This window comes from Sarcophilus harrisii, chromosome 1, assembly GCF_902635505.1.
Source record: "Sarcophilus harrisii chromosome 1, mSarHar1.11, whole genome shotgun sequence".
In the NCBI taxonomy this organism is placed as follows: Eukaryota; Metazoa; Chordata; class Mammalia; order Dasyuromorphia; family Dasyuridae; genus Sarcophilus; species Sarcophilus harrisii.
This window is the reverse complement of record NC_045426.1, coordinates 125532817-125552228: the sequence shown is the minus strand read 5'-3', so window position 1 is coordinate 125552228 and position 19412 is coordinate 125532817. Positions and strand designations below refer to the sequence as shown.

The window sequence follows — 19412 nt, the reverse complement described above, 5'->3', positions numbered from 1 at the left end:
CAGAAAAGGAAAATGGTACACTACCTTCAGTATCTCTGCCAAGAAAATCCTGAATGAGTCATGAAGAGTCAGACATGATTGAAACAACTCTATCCCTGTAAAAGTACTAGGGAATCTGAGGGGAAAAGCTAAATGTAATCTACCTGGCTGCTTTCCAGGTAGTAAATATATAAAAGTTCCTAAATTTTTTTCATGGGGAAGTCTCTATTCTTTCCAAGGTTTTTTTCTTTCTGGAATGTGATCAAATTAGATAACACTAGATTTCAAATTTTACCTCAGATACTTACTAGCTTTTAAGTCATTTAACTTCTGCCCTATTTCCACTCTAGTATCTTTGCCAATAAAACCCACAGAGAATAGAGTCCATAGTCAGACATGACTGAACAACATGTTATGCTGTATACTTTTATAGAAATTATCTCATTTGGAGTTGTGATTCTATAATCATGAGACCTGGATTAAATCCTGTCCCCAACACCACCTATTGTAGTCTTCGATAAATCATTTAACTCCTCTGGGCCTTCATTTCTTCATCTGTGAGATGAAGGTTGTAACTAGATAATATCTGATGTCCTTTTGATGTCTAAAATCATTGACTCTACAATTGGACTGAATCTGCTCAGGTAGCATTTTCACACTAGGCTTCATCCTGAAACCATCCACTCAATTCAGTTAATCAAAGAGAAGTTGATGGAAGGATCCCTTCTTGGCAGGCTTTGGACTTAATCAGAATAAGAATATCAGAATAAAGAAAATTCAGATTTGGGACTTATCATATTATCAGAATAAAGACAATTCTACCCTTGTGTTTTTGTGTAGAGATCTCAAGCTTTCTTAGTGTGAAGGCCAAGTGGTAAGAACCTAGTGTTGTAACTAATTCACTTACCTGCAGCAAGTGTTCTATAGCTCGGTCATGGTTTTTCCTGAGCTGTTCAACCTGTGCAGCTTCCTGATACAGGCTGATCAGTTCTGATGCGGAATCACCCTTGGATGAGATAACATGGGTGATTGCTTTTTCAAAGTAATTCACAGACAAGTTCAATCGGTGAAGTTGCAAAGCAGCCCTGCCCAGACAATAGAGGGGGAAGACACATGCCACAAATTAAGAAGTTCCATGGGAAGTAATAGTCCTACATTTGTCCAGAGTTTATGGCCTTTGTCAGACTCACCAAAGAGAATAGAGAAAGGCTGAAAAGTTGTATACAGAGGTACAATTACCATTGATAAATTACTCATGACACAGAAGCATTATTGCTCAACTATTTGTTGTACTCTGGGCCTTAGACCTTAGTCAATGGGAACTATAGTATTTTCTCCAGCATAACAAATATATAGGAAGTACAAGTTACCCCTACAATGAGCCTTGCCAGGGTGCACTGCTCAGCTTGGCCAAGAGAAAGACTAAAATAGCTCTCATAATTTAACTGTTCCACTCAATTCAATGCCTATTTATTTATTCATTGGCATATATTTATTAAGCATTTATTAATGTATAAGACCCTCTTCCTCTTCCCAGGCACTAAGACTTAAAGCAGTCCCAATCATTGAGGAGCTTACCACCTTCTTACCACTATTATGACTATAGCTAGCATTTATATAACTCTTTAAGTTTTAAAAGCAATTTAATTATCACATTTGATTTTTTAATTTTATTCCACTGAAAGTGTGACTACTGGTAGACAAAGTACTTAAATGCCTAAAACACATGAGGATGGTGGCAAGGAAGCATATCATCAAAGGTCCTTTGATAACATTTTTGAAAACAAATGTGGCTAAGGCTTTTTAGGTTTCAGAGGTTGGGCAGTCTTAGAGAACATTTAGAGCCTAACTCTCTCATTTTATAGATAAGGAAATTGACACAGGTAAAATTAGCTGATTTGTCCAATATCACACACTTAGAAACTGGAAGATTTAGGAAACTAAATTATCTTCTACAACATCAAATCCACTGAACTTTACAAAATTCTATTCACAAGTATATCATATAATACAGGATAGGCCCAAAGCCTTCATTCAGTAATTAATAATAATAGCTAGATGGTACAGTCCCAGAGTTCAAATCCAACCTCAGACACTTACTAGTTGTGTGATCCTAGGCAAGTCACTTAACCCTGGTTTGCCTTAGTTTCCTCAACTGTCAATTAAGCTAGAGGAAATGACAAACCACCCAAGTAGCTTTGCCAAGAAAACCCCAAATGGGATACAAAAAGTACGACATGATTAGAATGGAACAACATTATATAATGGGATATAATTTTAAACCTTCCTGAAGAAAACACTTGCCTTGTTCCAGCTCTAAATCCATATTTAAATTAAGATATGTTGTTGGTTTACAAAGGTTCATGAGGAGATTTTACTGCAAATTAAAGGCTACCTAGATAGACAGAAACTTATAATCAAGTCTCACAAATGAGTAGAGATTCTTTTACCTATTTTTTAAAAAGGGAGTAAAAAATAGCCCATATCATTTTTGTTAGTAGATCATTCTATTAGTTTTCCTGTGTAACAATAGCGTATGTACAGCAGACAAATTTAGGCAACTTCTGGGCTCAGTTTAATTTAGTTCTGAGCATTTGAGTGCTTCTAAAATTTCCCAGCTGATTCGGCTCTCCTTAGTTTCTTCTTGCCTGGAGAGAATAGGTAGAGATGCTGCATTTATTTTATTTTCTACTCATTCATTTGCTTTCTGTTACAAGTACCTTAAGACTTTGGGAAACAGATCTGATGAAAGCATTTGAAAATGAAAAATCCAGGGATAGAGGGAATACTCTTCTTTTTATCTGACAGACTGGTTGGTCTTGTTCTCTTTGAGAATAACCTATAAATGTCAAAAGAATCTCCTCATTCAACTGTACTGGGGCCCCACTTGTCCCTTCATACTATTCCATGATTTGCATTTTCTTTTTCTTTTTTGAGGGGATTATTTTGGGTTAAGTGACTTGCCCAAGGTCACACAGCTAATAAGTATCTGAGGCCAGATTTGAGCTCAGATGTTCCTGATTCCAGGGCCAGTGTTCTAGGAACTAAGCTATATGCAAACTTAACCTAGCTTAAATTGAATAATAAGGTATATTAGCTTCCATCTTAATTAAATGCATTGGGGGGGGGAAGGGTATGGTATCTAGCAACAGAATGATAGAAAAATCACTGGAAATTAGGGACTTGAGTTCAAATCTTGCCTCTGTCATTTTGGAGCTTTATGACCTTGGCCAATCCATCTCTTTAAACCTCAGATCATAAAAATAAGCAGGTCCAATTGTAACCTGCAAAGTCCCTTCTAGATCTAAACCATCTGACTATAATAATGTTCTTTCCTCATCTATTAGTATTAATTTAACAACAAAAGAGAAAGATAATTTAGAAAAAAGTCTGAGTTATTAGTTTTCTTAATTTATTATAGGAGATGTTTTATTTTTGCTACATGAAGATAGCATGGAATGATTATGTACAATATGGGCCCCCAACCAAAACCCCCAGATTTCTCTAAATCTAGTGTTTACCTGCCCAAAGCAATTATAAGATCTTTCTCAGAGACTTTTAAATCTCTAACTGTGGCTCCATCATGACATTCCCACAGTTCCTCCATGCTCTTCTCAGATTTCTGAAGATTGTAATAAGCTTCCTTACCAGTGCAACAGTTGAGGAAAATTAAAAGAATAAGAACATTTGAGAAGCAAACAAAATGCTTCAGTTGTCTATTGGGTCAACAGGGAAAATTTTGAAAATGACCACTTCCTAGGCCTCTCCATTCTCCATTCTTAAGGAAGAAATCTTTAGTAGGCAAAGGCATTGGGCTTCCTTTGATGGCTACCTAAAACAGGCATTAGCAGGTAGGAGCTTAGAGGAGAGTGAAAGGAAATCATAAACTTTAAGGGAAAAAATCTACTTATGTTTCCTTTAAAGGATATTACACTATATACTGACAAATGTTTATTACTCCTAAATTTGTTTCTATGAACTATAAAGAAAAGGGATCTAAAGTTGGTGAATAAAATTCTTATAGATTCTAAGTAAGCTCTAAGTAAAAAAGAATTTAATTTCTATCAAATACTTTTAGTATTTTGGGTTGTTGGAGGTGGTAGAAGAAAAAAATCTCTCCCCCCCCCAAAAAAAAATCCCAAATATTCTTTTATTTTCTTCATTTCTTTTTTCTGCCTTTTAAAGATCCTGTGTTGAAGATACCATGGAAGGTTGCACATTTAATATGAGTAGAGTTGTTTACAGTGTACATGTTTGAAATTATGACCTGGGGACCAAAGAATGGTAATAAAGTACATGGACTCAGAATTACAAAATTCAGTATTATCTCAAATATTTCATGTCCCCAGCAAGTGTTGTGACATTAAATAGTAGTTCCAGTCACCAGCACTTGGAGGAAAGAGGCAGGAATTTTGTTGAGTATAAAGTGACTTGGCTTTTTTAAAACTCTGGCTTCAAAGTCAATATTAGGGATAAATTTACCAAAAAATACACACACACATACATGTGTGTGCATATACATATGCATATATACAGATATCATCATGATAATCAAGCTTCCCTTAAATGACAATCTACCCCCAATCAATCCTTCCTAAATACAGATATCATCATGATAAACAAGCTTCCCTTAAATGACAACCCACCCCCCCATCAATCCTTCCTAAACCAGTGTCAAAGTTAATCTTCACTCCATGTGGGGCTCTTTGATTTGGAAGGACATCATAGCAGCAAATATACTTGGGAAGGACTCATCTTGGTAACAACTTGACACAAAACTTTAATTTGGTGACTGGTCCTTAATTCTAATGATTCTGGGATGGAGAAAGCAATGCAAAAATTGAAGAAAATTGATGTCTTGGATCAAAACTAGAATACTTTGAGATTCAAACTCCCATTTGTCTCTTCCCACCATGTCCCCTTGTCCTCTTCTGGATCTGCAGTTCTCAGAGGAAACAACTGAAAATAAAACCCTCACAGAAATAAAGTGATTGATTTGATACCATTATCCCCCAGCTGAATTCTAAGAACATTATTAGAAATGAAAGGATATTGGTTCTGCATAAGGTCCGACATTCCCAAAGTATAGTATAATGTCACCAATGTGCCAAGGATCTCTTTCTTATCCAAATCTGAGATTGCTGAGCCCTTCCAGGTCAGTAGGGAATTCTTTGCAGACTCAGCATGTTGCTTGGCCTGAACAGGGAGTTCTAGAGTAAGAGTAGGTGAGAGAAAACAAGGGAAAGAGTAGAAAACCAAGAATATTCTTCAATTAAAAAAGAATTCCATTTATAAGAGTAAGAGAAGAGGCAACAGTAACAATAAGGCATAAAACAGTGGTCTCCAAACATTTTAGATTACACATAATTATCAGTAAACATTTTTAAGCACCTTCCCCAATGTAACATAGTTATAAATTATATGCTTGTATTATTCCACTAACTTCAATTTATTTCAATACTTGGTTATCATGGTGGAAAAATATACCTCATAAGAAAAATAGCTCCAAATAGAAGTATGTTATTACTGATGATTATTAAATTATATTAAATGATTAAATCATGATACTTATATTTCAATCTTGTCTAGGAATTATGCAAACATGGCTAGCCAATTTCTATCTTTGTAATCAATTATTATAAACTAACTTGAAAATGTTTCATTTTATGTTTTTGACAGAGTTTTTCAAAACCTATTGCAATTCTTCATTTGGAAGATTTTTAAGCAGGTCAGAAAATTCTTTCCCCAAGTTTTTTTAGAGAAGGCAAATATGAGAGTTTTCACTGGTGACACACCATTTTTGACAACAAAAATCACCTAACATTGGAAACATTTCCAAACTTTCATTTTTCAAAATGTTCTCTTCCAAACTCTGGGTTTCTTTAAAAAGTAGTTATTTTCTTACTAATTATTAAAACATCATCTATATCTGCTAGTCCTTAACATACAGAGAACTAACAGATATATGTAGTAACACATCAAAAGTGTCCTTTCTTCTCCCACCCATTGTTGTGGGTGGAATTCTAATGAAATATGACCTCAGATATATAGGTATATAAAATAGGTATATAAATTAAACATTTACTAATAATAAATCATAATATCATAACCCCCCCCCCCATTTAGTTATGAGACTCTATCTGGGGTTGTGAAATCAGAGTTTAAGAATTTTGATTCTAAGCAATGGAGTATGAAGGTCAATCAAAGTACACAGAAACAAGAAATAGAATGACATGTGTGAGGAATAGAAAGGCCAGGTTTTGTTTTAATTTTAATAGCATCTTATTTTTCCAATTTCATTTAAAGATAGTTTTTAACATTCATTTTTATAAGATTTTGAGTTCCAAATTTTTTTCCTTCCTCCCTCTTGGTAATCTGAGATAGGTTATATGTGTACAATCATTTTTGATGTTTCCATATGAGTCTTGTTGGGGGCAAAACTTGGAACAAAAGGGAAAAATACATGAGGAAGAAAAAACAACAGAAATGATGAAAATAGTATGCTTCAATCTGCATTTAATCTCCATAGTTTTTTCTCTGGATGCAGATGGCATTTTCCATCCCAAATCTATTGAGATTGTCTTGAATCACTGTATTGCTGAGAAGAGCTAAATCTATCATAGTTGACCATCACACAAACTTGCTGGACTATGTACAATGTTTTCCTGGTCCTGTTTACTTCACTCAGTATCAGTTCATGTAACTCCAGTCTTTTCTGAAATCAGCTTGTTCATCATTTCTTATAGAACAACAGTATAATTCCATTACATTCACATACCATAATTTATTCCACAATTGCTGTGTATCCAGTTAATTTCCTATTCTTTGCCACCATAACAAGAGTTGTTACAAAATATTTTTGTACATCGGGTCCTTCTCCCTCTTTTATGATATCTATAGGATACAGGTCTAGTAGTGGTATTCCAAAAGGTCTGTACAGTTTGATAGCCCTGTGGTTATAGTTCCAAATTGCTCTCCAAAATGGCTAGATAAGTTTACAATTCTACCAACAATGCATTAAACAATGCATTAGTGTCCTAATTTTCCTGCAACCCTCTCCAATATTTATCATTATCTTTTTCTGTCATTTTAGCTAATCTGAATAGATGTGAGGTGGTACCTGAAAGTTGTTTTAATTTGCATTTTTTAATCAGTAGTAATTTAGGACTTTTTATGTGACTATAGATGGCTTTAATTTCTTTATCTGAAAATTGTCTGTTCAAATCCTTTAACCATTCATCAATCAGGGGAATGATCCTTATAAATGGCTCAGTTCTCTATAAATTTTAGAAATGAGGCCTTTATCTGAAACACTAGCTGTAAAAATTGTTTCCCAGCATTTTCTGTTTCCTCCCTAAACTTGTCTGAAGTAGTTTAGTTTATGCAAAAAAAAACCCTATAAATTTAATGTAATCAAAATTATCCTTTTTGCATTTCATAATGTTCCCTATTTCTTGTATGGTTATCAATTTCCTCTCTTCTCCAAAGATCTGATGGTGAACTATCCCTTGCTCTACTAAATAAGAATATAAATATGAAGATATGACATGCAATCAAAACAACTAACTTGACTAACTTAAACGAGCTCTTGACACTGAAAGATGGGAAATGGCTAAAAGAATCAATAACACAATCATAATTTCATAAAGATATTAAATCAGCCAGAAACACATGACGTTTCCTTGCCAATCAAAGAGCCATGGTAGTCAAAGGCAATAACACGGGTTTAGAATATCAATTCATTTATAAAATTTTATGTTGAATGATTGTGACTGATAAATTATTTTATTAAAATGAGAAAAGAGAGAAAGAAAAACAAGATGACTGAAAATGTGGTGAGAAACATTACAAGAAACCAGTTCAAATGGAGTGTATTTAAGGATAAAATTGGGAGGATAATAAGCAGATGAAAATGAGTGATAATCTGTACCTACCATCAAGTGAGATCTTAGATCCAGCAAAATATTAAAGTTAGCCAAGTACCAAACATTAGGTGGGATTGTTTACCAATATACAGAATCTGCAAAGTATATATATATATATATATATATTTAAATACTTCCTTCAGATAGACAATCATTTCTTATATATCAGATTATATGTTTACTCCAGAGAAAAATAAAGGACCAATGATTGCAAGAGAGGCAGATTATAACTTCATATAAGGAAGAGCTGTTCAACAATTATTGTCCAATAATGGAATAAGTGACCATACCACCTCATAATGTAGTGAACTATCCATAATAGATGATGTTAAGCAGACATTAGATGACCACTCACCTGGGGAGACTAGGAGAGGATCCAAGCAGTAGCTAAAGAGGTAGATTAGAAAACTGCTTTCCAACTTGGAGATTCTATAATTTGCCAATTACATTTTTCATGTTTTCATGTTAAACCAACCAGAACATAAGTTCTATTAAAGCTGGATCATTTCTTATATTCCTTATGTATTGTACACTATTCTTTAGTATAGTATATATAGGGTTCACAATACTCTAAATACTCGAAAAATACTTGCTTTACTAAGTCATTGACTTTACCAAGCAAAAGATTATAAATGTGGCTTTCCTTTCAAGTTTTCTCTATTTAGCAATGAAGTAGAATGAAAGCAAGACAACCTAACCCTAGATGGCAGCATTGTTTCACATGTTCATGGTTTATGCATTTTTAAGGGTTAAAAATATATTTAAATATATCAAAGAAATCAATTTTCCCTTCTTTATTTCTCCCAGTTTTCTTTCTCTTTCTACCTTATCAACTTCTTCCAACAGTTGGGAAGTTGAGGAGAGGCTGTAAAAAATCCTCAGAACAACTTACAAATGCTCATGAATATTTCCAACACAATGTTTCAAAGGAAAAAGAAAATTCTGTTTTGGATGCCCCTCCCACAAAAGAATCCTTTTCTAGTCTGAAAATTCTGCCGTATTCAACAGGATGCCATTACCTGGGCATTCTTACCACTAAATAGTGAGCATATTCCACTTAGAGTTTAGAAAAGTGCCCTGAACTTTAGAGTCAAAAGACTCAGAAGCATGTCACCAAAATATCATTCTTTCTTTTAGTATTATCATTCCACAAGCTAGAAGCATTCCCAATAAGATCAAGGGTTAAATAATGTTGCCCATTATACCACTACTATTCAATATTGTGCTAGAAATGTTAGCTTTAGCAATATGAGAAGAAAGAAATTGAAGGAATTAGAGTAAGAATTGAGGAAACAATTTTTGCAGATGATATGATGGCATATTTAGGGAATCCTAGAGAATCAACTAAAAAACTACTAGAAACAACAATTTTTAACAAAGTTGCAATATATAAAATAAACCCACATAAATTATCAGCATTTCTATATGTTATCAACAAAGCCCAGCAACAAGAGGTAGAAAGAGAAATCCCATTTAAAATAATTACAGACAATATAAAATATTTGAGAGTCTATCTGCCAAGACAAAGCCAACAACTATGAACATAGTTACAAAATACTTTTCACACAAATAAAGTTAGATCTAAACAATTGGAAAAATATCAATTGTTCATGGATAGGCCATGCTAACATAATAAAAGTAACAGTTCTACCTAACTTAATCTACTTATTCAGGGCCATAGTAAGCTGCTAAAACAATTACTTTGTAGAGCTAGAAAAATTCATCTGGAAGAGCAAAAGGTCAAGAATCTCAAAATTAATTTTAAAAATGCAAAGGAAAGTGGCTTAGTCATACCAGACTTCAAAACATATTATATAAAGCAACTCTCATCAAAACTATTTGTTACTAACTAAGAAATAGAGTAGTGGAGATCAGTGGAATAGATTAGGTACACAAGACACCATAGTTAATGACAATAGTAATCTAGTGTTTGATAAAATCCAATTTTCTAGGATACTGTCACTATTTGACAAAAATTGCTGGGAAAATTGAAAAATAGTTATGGCAGAAATTAGGCGTTGACCAAAAAGATGCCCCATACCAAGATAAGGTCGAAATGGGTATGTGATTTACACATAAAAGGTATACTAGAGTGATGACAATGTTAGAAGAGGGAAGGATGTATATTTGAAAAATGCTGCAAAAGTGAAAATCACAGGTGCCTTGGCAATAGTGTGTGAATGGGAGTGAGTGAGAAAATATGAGAGGGGAATCCAGGATGACTCCTAGGGTTGTGAGTCTGAGGGACTAGGAAGATGGTGTTGCCCTCAACAATAAAAGGGAAGGTAGGAATGGGGGAGGGTTTGAGGAAAAGATAATGAGTTCTTTTTTGGACATATTGAGTTTAAGATGTATACTAGATAACCAGTTCAAGATATCTGAAAGGTAGTTCGAGATGTCAGACTTGACATCAGCAGAGAATTTGGGGAGGAATAGGTAGAACTGAGAATTATTAGCATAGATATGATAATTAAATTATGGGAGCTGATGCAATGACCAAGTGAAGTAGTATAAAAGGAGAAGAGAAGTGAAGAGGAAAAAAGAAAAGGAGAGAAGAGGGCCCAGGACAGAATCCTGAGGGACACTATAGTTAAAGGGTATGATCGGGGAGGGGGGGGGGGGGGGGATGTTGCAAAGGATACAGAGAAGCAGCAATAAGATAAGTAAGAAGAAAACCAAGAGAGAAAAGAGTATCAAGGAGGAAAGTGATCAGTGGTGGCTGAAACTGGAGAGGTCAAGGAGAATGAGAATTGAGAAAAGGCCATTGGATCTGGCAACTAAGAGATCACTGTTAACTCTGGAGAGAGCATTTTTAGTAGAATAGTAAGATCAGAAGCTGAATTACAAAGGGTTAAGAGTGAAATGTAAGTGTATGCACTGATTGTAGATGATATTTTTAAGTTTAGCTACAAAGAACAGAAGAGGAAAAGGATGATAGAATTGAAAGGGTCAAGTGAGGGTTTTTTCAGGGTAGGGGACATGTTTGTAAGCAGTAGGAAATGAGTCAGTAGACGAGGAAAGCAAAATAAGTGAAAGAGGCGATGACAGAAGGCGCACTCTGTTGGAGGAAACAGGATGAAATGGAATCACTTGATGAGGTAGAAGGACTAGTCTTGGTAAGGAGAAAGACTACCTCATCAAGTGATAATACATATGAAGGAGAAGAGATTAGCAGAAGGGATGATGTGATGGGAGTGATGGAAGAGGAGGAAGAGGAAAGAAAGGGAGAGTTCATGGTGAATAGCCTTGATTTTTTTTTTTTTTTTTTTGGTAAAAAATGAGACAAGGTTCTCAACTAAGATACTGGGGGAGGAGGAGCCATGGGAGTTTGAGGAAGAATGAAAAAGTTTGGAAAGTTTCCGTGGAGAATGGAAAAGCAAGTTGCTAAAGGAAGTATATTAGAGTTTCCTGGCAGCAGTGAGAACCCAGTTGAGATAATATAATATAAATTTGTAGTGGACTTAGAACTATTTTTTTTCTATCTTTGTTCAGCAGCACATCTATAGGAATGAAGATGATGAATGGTGGGAATATCCAAAGCTGAGACTTGGCTCTATTTTAGTCCTAGTGTTTCTTTAGTTTCAAGCCTAAAATTACATCTTATAACTTTAGTACTTTAGTGACTGGGATGATCCTTGAACTTTCCTCTCCCAACCTCTACCAGAGATTGAAATCCCATCCCTGAAATCATGTGTCTATCTACTATCATATTTCCCTGAGGCCAATTGCCACTCTGTTCAAACTTCTACCTATTGACAAGTCTGCAAGGAAATGACTACCTAACTCAAATTTACATTTATCATGGGAACTCTCTCAAATGTCATCTAATGGACTTCTTCCTATTGTCTCCTTCTGAGACCTTCTCAGATCTCCTGGCCTTCCTTTGAAGGTTTACCTTCAGTCCAGGTATCAGTCATATACATTCTGATCCATCTTATAAACTGCAATTATGACATTGAATACCTACCTCTCAGAGTCAGATATCCATAAGCCAGGTTGGTTAATGCTTGGGCATATCTCCAGTGTTCTGTTCCAAAAACAATTCGGGAAAATGTAACACAGCGAATCAGTTCCTGGTTTGCCTGGCAGTTCTGAAAATAGCAAAAAAGAAATTATTATGTTTATTGTAAAAAAGGAAATTGCCTACTTAGCAGCCCTCTCATTTCAATTTCTGGCAACCTTCAACTTAAATTATCTTCTTTACTACTAACTGTGTAGTGAGGACAAGGTGAAGAGCTTTTTGCCCCTGTGAAACAAATACAATGATTGTTCTCCCCCTTCAATCCAAGTGGTTCATGGCTTTAAAGGAAATTAAATGGACTGAAGAATGCAGTCATATATAACAGTATATATTTCTGTGTCTTGGTATTCTGAAAGCAACCAGGAGTAGGAGAAGGAAGATCTGGTATATGTCAATCTATAACATAGACTGACCTAAACCTTTCTGCATAAAAAGTTATGTTTTTATCGTCTCTGCCTCAAGTACTAGTGGTTTAATAGAGAAGATGACCCTATTTTCCTTGGTGCTATGCTAACCTAGTTAATAAGCAAATTAAATAAATGGCTAGGAAAAGCTCTTTCAGCTAAACTAAAAGTCTTTATGAAATAAAAATAAAATGACCCATAATTCATCCTAAATTCCAAGTTTTTGTGTGGGCAATATTTTACCTTAAAAAGTCAAAATTATACAACATGAAATATGGATATTTGTCAAACTCTGGAGATTTCAACCCCAAAATTGTGAAATCTTAGAAGATCAAAGTAAGGACAAGAACAATTTACCCTTTTCCTTTACCTTGTCTTGAGGGGAATCTGGATCTATTTATTGTTAATACTTGACCAAGAAAATATATTGAGATAGTGTAAGGTAATGCTGAATATCTAGACTAATAATCTGAAAATCTAATTTCAAATCCTAGGTCCATTTCTTCTGTCTTTACTCACTTTGCTCCTCTGGATCTCAGGTTCCCTCATCTGTAAAATGAATATGTTGACTTAAATGATCTCTAAGATCTCTTCAAAAGAGCTCCTCTAAGTAAAACCTGCCCCTAAATGAGGTTCACCCCTACCTTGTGATATCCTGTTTTATTCTGCTTAATCTCCTGATATTTGAGAACTTGCTTATCTTTCCTACCACCACTTGGTTGTCCTTCATCTTTTCTACCTTGATTTCTAGGTTTCTAGATCACTGGTTCTCTAATGAGCCTAAGTAACTAAAGGAATCTTCAGCTTCAGCTTTAGCCATCAAAGACCCAGACCTCTAACTGCTGCCCTCTACTTCCCTGGTTCTGACTTCTTGACTTGACTAACTTGACCATAATTAATATGAACAGAGATATGAGAAGATGAAAGATTAAAATACTAAAAGGAATTTAAAAAAACTCAAAATTTGTTTTTGAGTTGGTGATGGGGAATACAAACATCCTCAGTAATTCTATAGCATGGACCCAATTAAATAACTATGAACACTACACTAAAGTTTTAAAATGTAAATGAAATAGTAAGACTTATTTTTGTTTACCTTTTTTGCCTTAATCAGAGACTCAGCTTTTCTCTGTGACTTGTTTAATTTCTCCTTCGGAACAGACATATAATCTGCATTCCTTGCTACCTTGTCAGTTTCATTTTCTTTGTCTTCACTATCTCCAAATTCATCACTAGGATTTGATTCACTCCTCTGCTCAGCAACCAATGTTCTGGTTTCCTTTTCCCTAATAATAACATACAGTTTATTTCTGGGAGATGCTGATTCAGAATTTAGCTCTTACATATAAATTGGATTGTTTAAACTGAAGAACAAAGCATTTCATAGTAAATAGGGTTATTTAGCCACATAAAATACAATTTGTAGTCTAATTTAAGGAAGTATTTTATATAATGAAGAAAGCATTAATACTTATTAGCTGTGTAACCTTGAACAAATTACTTCCCTTCTCTGGCCATAGTTCCCCATGAGCAATTGTTGAAGATTTTAAAACTCCTTCTAGTTCTAAATCCTATTATTTTATGAAAGCTAAAAGATCTAAATGTAGGAAAAATTGGGAAAATGAAAGAAAAGTATACCTTCTAAAAGCAGGGTAGTAAAAAGAAAGACATTTGGTCTGAACCATTTAAATAACTATATAATCTCTTTGTTTTAGCGGTAAAAGATAAGGGTCTAAAGAAATCCTGGGGGGAAAACATTTTGAAGCAGTGGCTAAGATAATTAAAAATTCTTCACAAGTTGATTTGACAATGGGTTTTGATATGTTTATTCATCTAAACCAGGAGTTTTCAAAGTGATGATGTCAATAATAGACCTTTAGTTGGTCTGCACTTTTGTTTCTGGCATAAAATAATCACTTGTTATTATATTTAACAAAAATAAATCATTTTCAATGGTGTCCCAACCATAAAATATTATATTTTTTTATAAATTGAGGTCAGGTTTGTTAAGAGTTGGGAAGCAGGAATTTAAGTGAAGTGAAATTTAAGGTCAATGAGCTACAAAACCTTTGAAAATCTCTTTGCTTCCAAAAAAAAGTTCTACATAGTAATAAGAGTTGGAATAGGGCACAAATATTATCCACTGACCAAGTGGAAACCCCCAAAAGTCTGATATGGAAAGAAAAAGAGAATCCATACTAAACTTTGGAGGACACCAAGAGAGATACCAATAATTCAAAGAAAAACTTTGTCTCCACAATCTGAAGGAAACTAGTAGATAGTTTTATATAGTAAACAATCAAGTAAAAAAGGGGAGAGAGACCTGAAAATTATATAGCAGATTTCTGAGTTATGCTCAGTGATCACTGGAAGATCATGGGATAACATGGTTCTTTAGGACCAAAGGGCAAATGTCTCAATACTTTATGAAGGGAAGTGAGTAAAGTCTATAAAATATAGGTCCGGGAACTTGACTTCAATACATGCTAAAATTTTATATTGTGTTGAGAAGAGATATGGCAGTTAACATTTTGAAAGGGAAATAAGTTTTCATAATGAGATAGCATGGCTTCATTGGGGAATAGATAGATTGTGCCATACTAACATTATTCCATAGTATAACTAGACTCAAACAAAGCAGGATGTTGTTCCCCTGGATTTCAGCAAAGCATTTGAATTCAGTAAAATATTATTCTTGTGGAGAGGTGTGGGCTAGATAATGGGCTGCTAGGTAGCTCTGGAAATGGATGAATGACCAGAAAGCCAAAGAATCACAAGTTTCAAAGTTAGCTGGGAGGCATGTCTCTAATGAGATGTCTAAGGGTATATTTCTTTGTCACTGTTTTGTTTAAGTAGGATCTTAGTATAGTCAGTACAGGGATGTTAAATACATGGGCCCTTCAAGGCCACATTGTAGCTTATGATACTCCTGAGTGTAGGCTGAAACAGATTAAAATGTAAATGGTAAATAGTTAACAAAAATTAAAATATAATAAAGCATAAATATTAATATTAGCAATTTTCTGTCAGTATGTAATCTGTAGCTTAGTGACCCTGTTCTGTGTTTGACACCACTTGATCTAGTCTCTATCCTCCCTCTCCCACCCTTCTTCCCCCCCTAACCCTAACCCCTGCTTTCTTCCTCTCTTCAGCTTATAGATGAGGGAACTGAGAAGCCAAAGGGATTTAAGTTACTTGTCCAAGGTCACATAGGTAACAATAATCAGGAGTCACATTTGAACCTGGGATCTCCTGACTCCAGAGTCAGTTTTCTTTCCACGGTACTACATTGGTTCAGGATATTACTACTGTGAAGAAAATTTAGTTCTTCCATTGACGTTTTTACTTTGGTCACAAATTTCAGATACCTGGACCAACCAAAACTTTAATGTTGGTACCAGTGGGGTTCATTAGGTAGAATAAAGAATAGAAGAGCTTTAAATAGATTCATAACATCTATTATTGATAAAAAAATACTCTCACCAAAGATTTTTCATGAGTGGGAGGTCCCATTCCATGTCTCCTGAATTATTGTGGCTACAAAGGTCTGTTCTGCTTACATGTGGAAACAGGAGTCCCAGATTGTGTTGCTGACCTCAGTAGGGATGTAGATAGGGCAAGATTTCATCTTCATCCTACAGAGAAGCACAACTGATTAAAATAAAGATCTAGTTATGAGATGTGCAGAAGCCCCCTCTATTCTCTTACTGTTGAGTGTAGAAGATTATCAGTTGAAAGAGAGACAGTGCAGCTCTACAGAGAGTAGGTTTTATATGTATGTATATATGTTTCATATATATATGAAGGTTTATATAACACTATAATTACATGTAATATATAACTATACACTATATGTAATATAATTATACATGTGACTATATAATTGTATATATAATTATATATACTATATAACTATAGCTATGTGACTACAATTATTTAAAATATAATTGACTAAGTATAATTGTGTATATAATATTATATATATTCAAGTTTACTTTTTGCAAGAACATAAAATTTAAAAGGCTAGTAGGTACAACCCCTTTGAATTAAAATCCATTTTGATTTTTTTTTCTTATTCATAGCCTTCATAGCTTTTATGTTAAAGCCCAGCATACTTACAAGCTCATGAAACATCCACAATCATGGAAATACCCAAACCAGCCATTGCATTGGCTGACTTGGAACTGTAGAAAGACTATATAAAACTGAAATACATAAATATATCCATTATTTTTCTGTGGCTGATTACTCAATTGAACAGGGAGGAGAACATAGCAGAACTACAAGCTTGAAAGGACTTGAGATCATCTAGTCCAACTCATTTTTCTTCTGAGTCACAAAGAAATGAAGTGACTTGGCCAGGATCACATAGAGAAATAGCAGAGTTAGGACTTTATTTTATCTTATTTATTTCATTTCCGTTATTTATTTCAATTCCATTGAACACTGAACGCTTCTCTGTAGAGAGGTGGATAAGGAATGTGGTGTCTACACTGTCAGATTTAGTCATTGTGTCTTAGTGTTTTGCTTATTTAATAGGACTAAGCAAGGAAACTGTCTCCTTCTCTACTAAACTGGGGCTCTTGCCATGGAACCAGGTGTATTTGTTCTAGTCTCTCTTTGTGGGATCTGTACTTCACCGAGATGACACAGTAACTCCTGGTTGATTACCAAATGTTGGGATGACATTCAAGATAAAACTGGCCTCCAATCCCGGAGGAACTGTTCACATGGTGAGCTATAAAAGGAACCAATGACAAACACTTTCTTTCTTTCAGGACTATTCCAGCTGCTGAACATGTAAGACACGAGCAATAGATTTAAATTTGGTTTTGTAGATTTTTCCATAATTATCACTGTGGCTGGGGGGACAATGAATCAGAGTTTTACCTCTGGATGAAATGAGACCATGCAAAATCCAGCAGAAGAGTCCCTTCTGGGAAAAAGGGATCCTCCTGGTCACATTTAAGTGTTTTTCTTTTTGACAAAGGTGGGGGGGTGTGCAGAGAATTGGTCACAACATAAACATAAACGGTACTAAAACATTAAAAATGAAATTTCAGTATAATTATTCAAATTTATATATCAAATTAAGCTTGACAGAGTGCTTTTCTCATAAGCCTATGGAGGGAGGTTAGTACAAGTATTATCCTCCTTTTGTGGATGAAGAAATTGAAGTTCCGTGAGGAACCCTGTGCTTGGTCTCCTTGCTCATGATTCAACATTTAGAAAGTATCCAAAGCAGGATTTGAACTCAGGTCTCCTGACTTCAGATCAGTGCACATTCCATTGTGCCACGCTGCCTTCTAACCATAATAATAATAACTTCTGATTACTCGGATGAAGTCAATCACAGCTACTTGAGTAACATCACTCAAGGACATTTGATTAATAATTTGTGATTTCTTCCTTATGGGAAAAAACTCATCTATATAATAGAGGAATTGACTTACCTAATGTCTTAAGTGTGTCAGAGGTAGGATTTTAACCCAATTCTTCCTAACTCCCAAGTCCAGCATTCCATTTACTGAAACCATATTGCCTTTCCTTTTCCCACATAACCTCCGAGAATGTTAAATTTGGCCTATTCATCACTCATTATCATTTAGTGTGAAGACTTGGGTTTGAGTTGCAATGCTTTGTGGGCAAGTGACCAACAGCAAGCCTCTCTGAGTCTCAGTTTTATAATCTGCAAAAGGGGGATAATTAATAACAACAACAACAATAATAATGGAGTTAGATTAGATGCTCTAAAGTTCCTTCCGGATCAAAATTCTGTGATTCCATTACTTACCTCAGTTTTTTTTTTTTTTTTTTTTGAGGGGGGGAGTAAAGGGAAGTAATTTGTAAATCTTACTATGTTACACAAATGTGAGCTGTTATAGTTATTCATTAATTTATTATGCTATAATAATTATGATCTTGACTATCCCATTCCAGTTCTTCATGAAGTTTCAAGATGAGAGAGACAGAGACAGAGAGGCAGAGACAGAGATCAAGAAGGGACCCAGGGATGAGCATATGTCAAACAGGAACCAACCTTTTTGCCCCAGGGTCCACCAGGTTGGATACTAGGTGATGAATGTATTGGCCACAGCAACCCCTGAAGGCCCACCACTAAGTTATAAAGTGGCGGCAGCAGCGGTGAGAGGTACTCTCACCCTGAGGAAATTTTAAGTATTTGAGGTATAAGTAATTCTAATAAAACTAGAAGTAATATTAACTCTCAGAAGCCATAAGCTGGGAGAGGCAGCACAGAGTAGTGGACAATGGAGTGAAACATGTAGGCTGGATCCGAAGTTAGCAAGCCCTAGGTTCAAATTCTGCCTCTAACACTTACCTGTCGTGTCAGTTTCCTCACCGGTAAAATGGTGATAAGAATAATACTTATAGTACCTACCCCATAGTCCTGTTGTGAGTTATGGGGTGTAATGTTTAAAAAAAGAGGCTTTATAGCACTACAGAAACGTCAGTTGTGATGATGGTCTCTTTTATGCTGCATGATGAAATCATAAATGACCTTGAAAATCCCTCCAGGAAACTACACTTTGGGGAGAGAAGGAGGTGAGAGAGAGGTTTCAGTCTCGTTTTTCTTTCCCTGAAGTTGCTTTATTGTTCCTTAGTCCTGTTTCCGGATGGGGTTCTTCCAAGGTGGGAGTACTGGGGAAGACCCTGAGCGGGAGGGATTCCACCTTTCCTGATCGGCTCTGGGTCAGGATGGAGGGGGCACTGATTACCTGATTGAGCCAGTGGAAACACACACACACACACACACACACACACACACACACACACACAAAAAATCCTCTTTCCTGGCTCCAAGGATACAGGAAGGTGGGAGGAGGGGAGAAAGCCTCTTGCTTAAGGGACAACCTGGTTTCCCGTGGAAATGTCAGGGCACTTTGCAACCAGGAGAGCGCATCCTACGCCGGGCTGCGGAATGGGAGCTGTGGGGAACTAGCGACCCTTCTTCTCCTACTGTCTTCAGCCCGGCGCGCCACACAATGGGACAGAATGCCGCGACTTCTGCAGCCGGGATACTCCGTGCTCAGGAAAAAACAGAACGCGGCCTTGGCGGTTGCC

At 35.6% G+C, this 19412-nt stretch overlaps 1 protein-coding gene across 11 annotated transcripts in view; it reads right to left on the bottom strand.

Annotated features, from left to right (window-relative positions):
* TTC23L (tetratricopeptide repeat domain 23 like) overlaps positions 1-19350 on the bottom strand; it is a 54648-nt gene extending 35298 nt beyond the window's left edge. For 3 of the 11 annotated variants that reach the window (XR_004233536.1, XR_004233538.1, XR_004233539.1), the window contains exons 1-8: positions 19203-19341; positions 18730-18875; positions 15890-15964; positions 13426-13615; positions 11872-11995; positions 5033-5189; positions 3501-3629; positions 887-1064 (exon numbers count right to left, since the gene is read on the bottom strand). Coding sequence is in view for 8 of the 11 variants with exons in the window: in XM_031963983.1 (XP_031819843.1) it covers positions 887-1064; positions 3501-3629; positions 5033-5189; positions 11872-11995; positions 13426-13615; positions 15890-15964; positions 18730-18734 (858 nt within the window). In the remaining 3 variants the exon portion in view is untranslated. The other 8 variants (XM_031963983.1, XM_031964020.1, XM_031963991.1 and 5 more) reach the window with 8 other exon arrangements.
* Between the last annotated feature and the right edge of the window lie 62 nt (positions 19351-19412).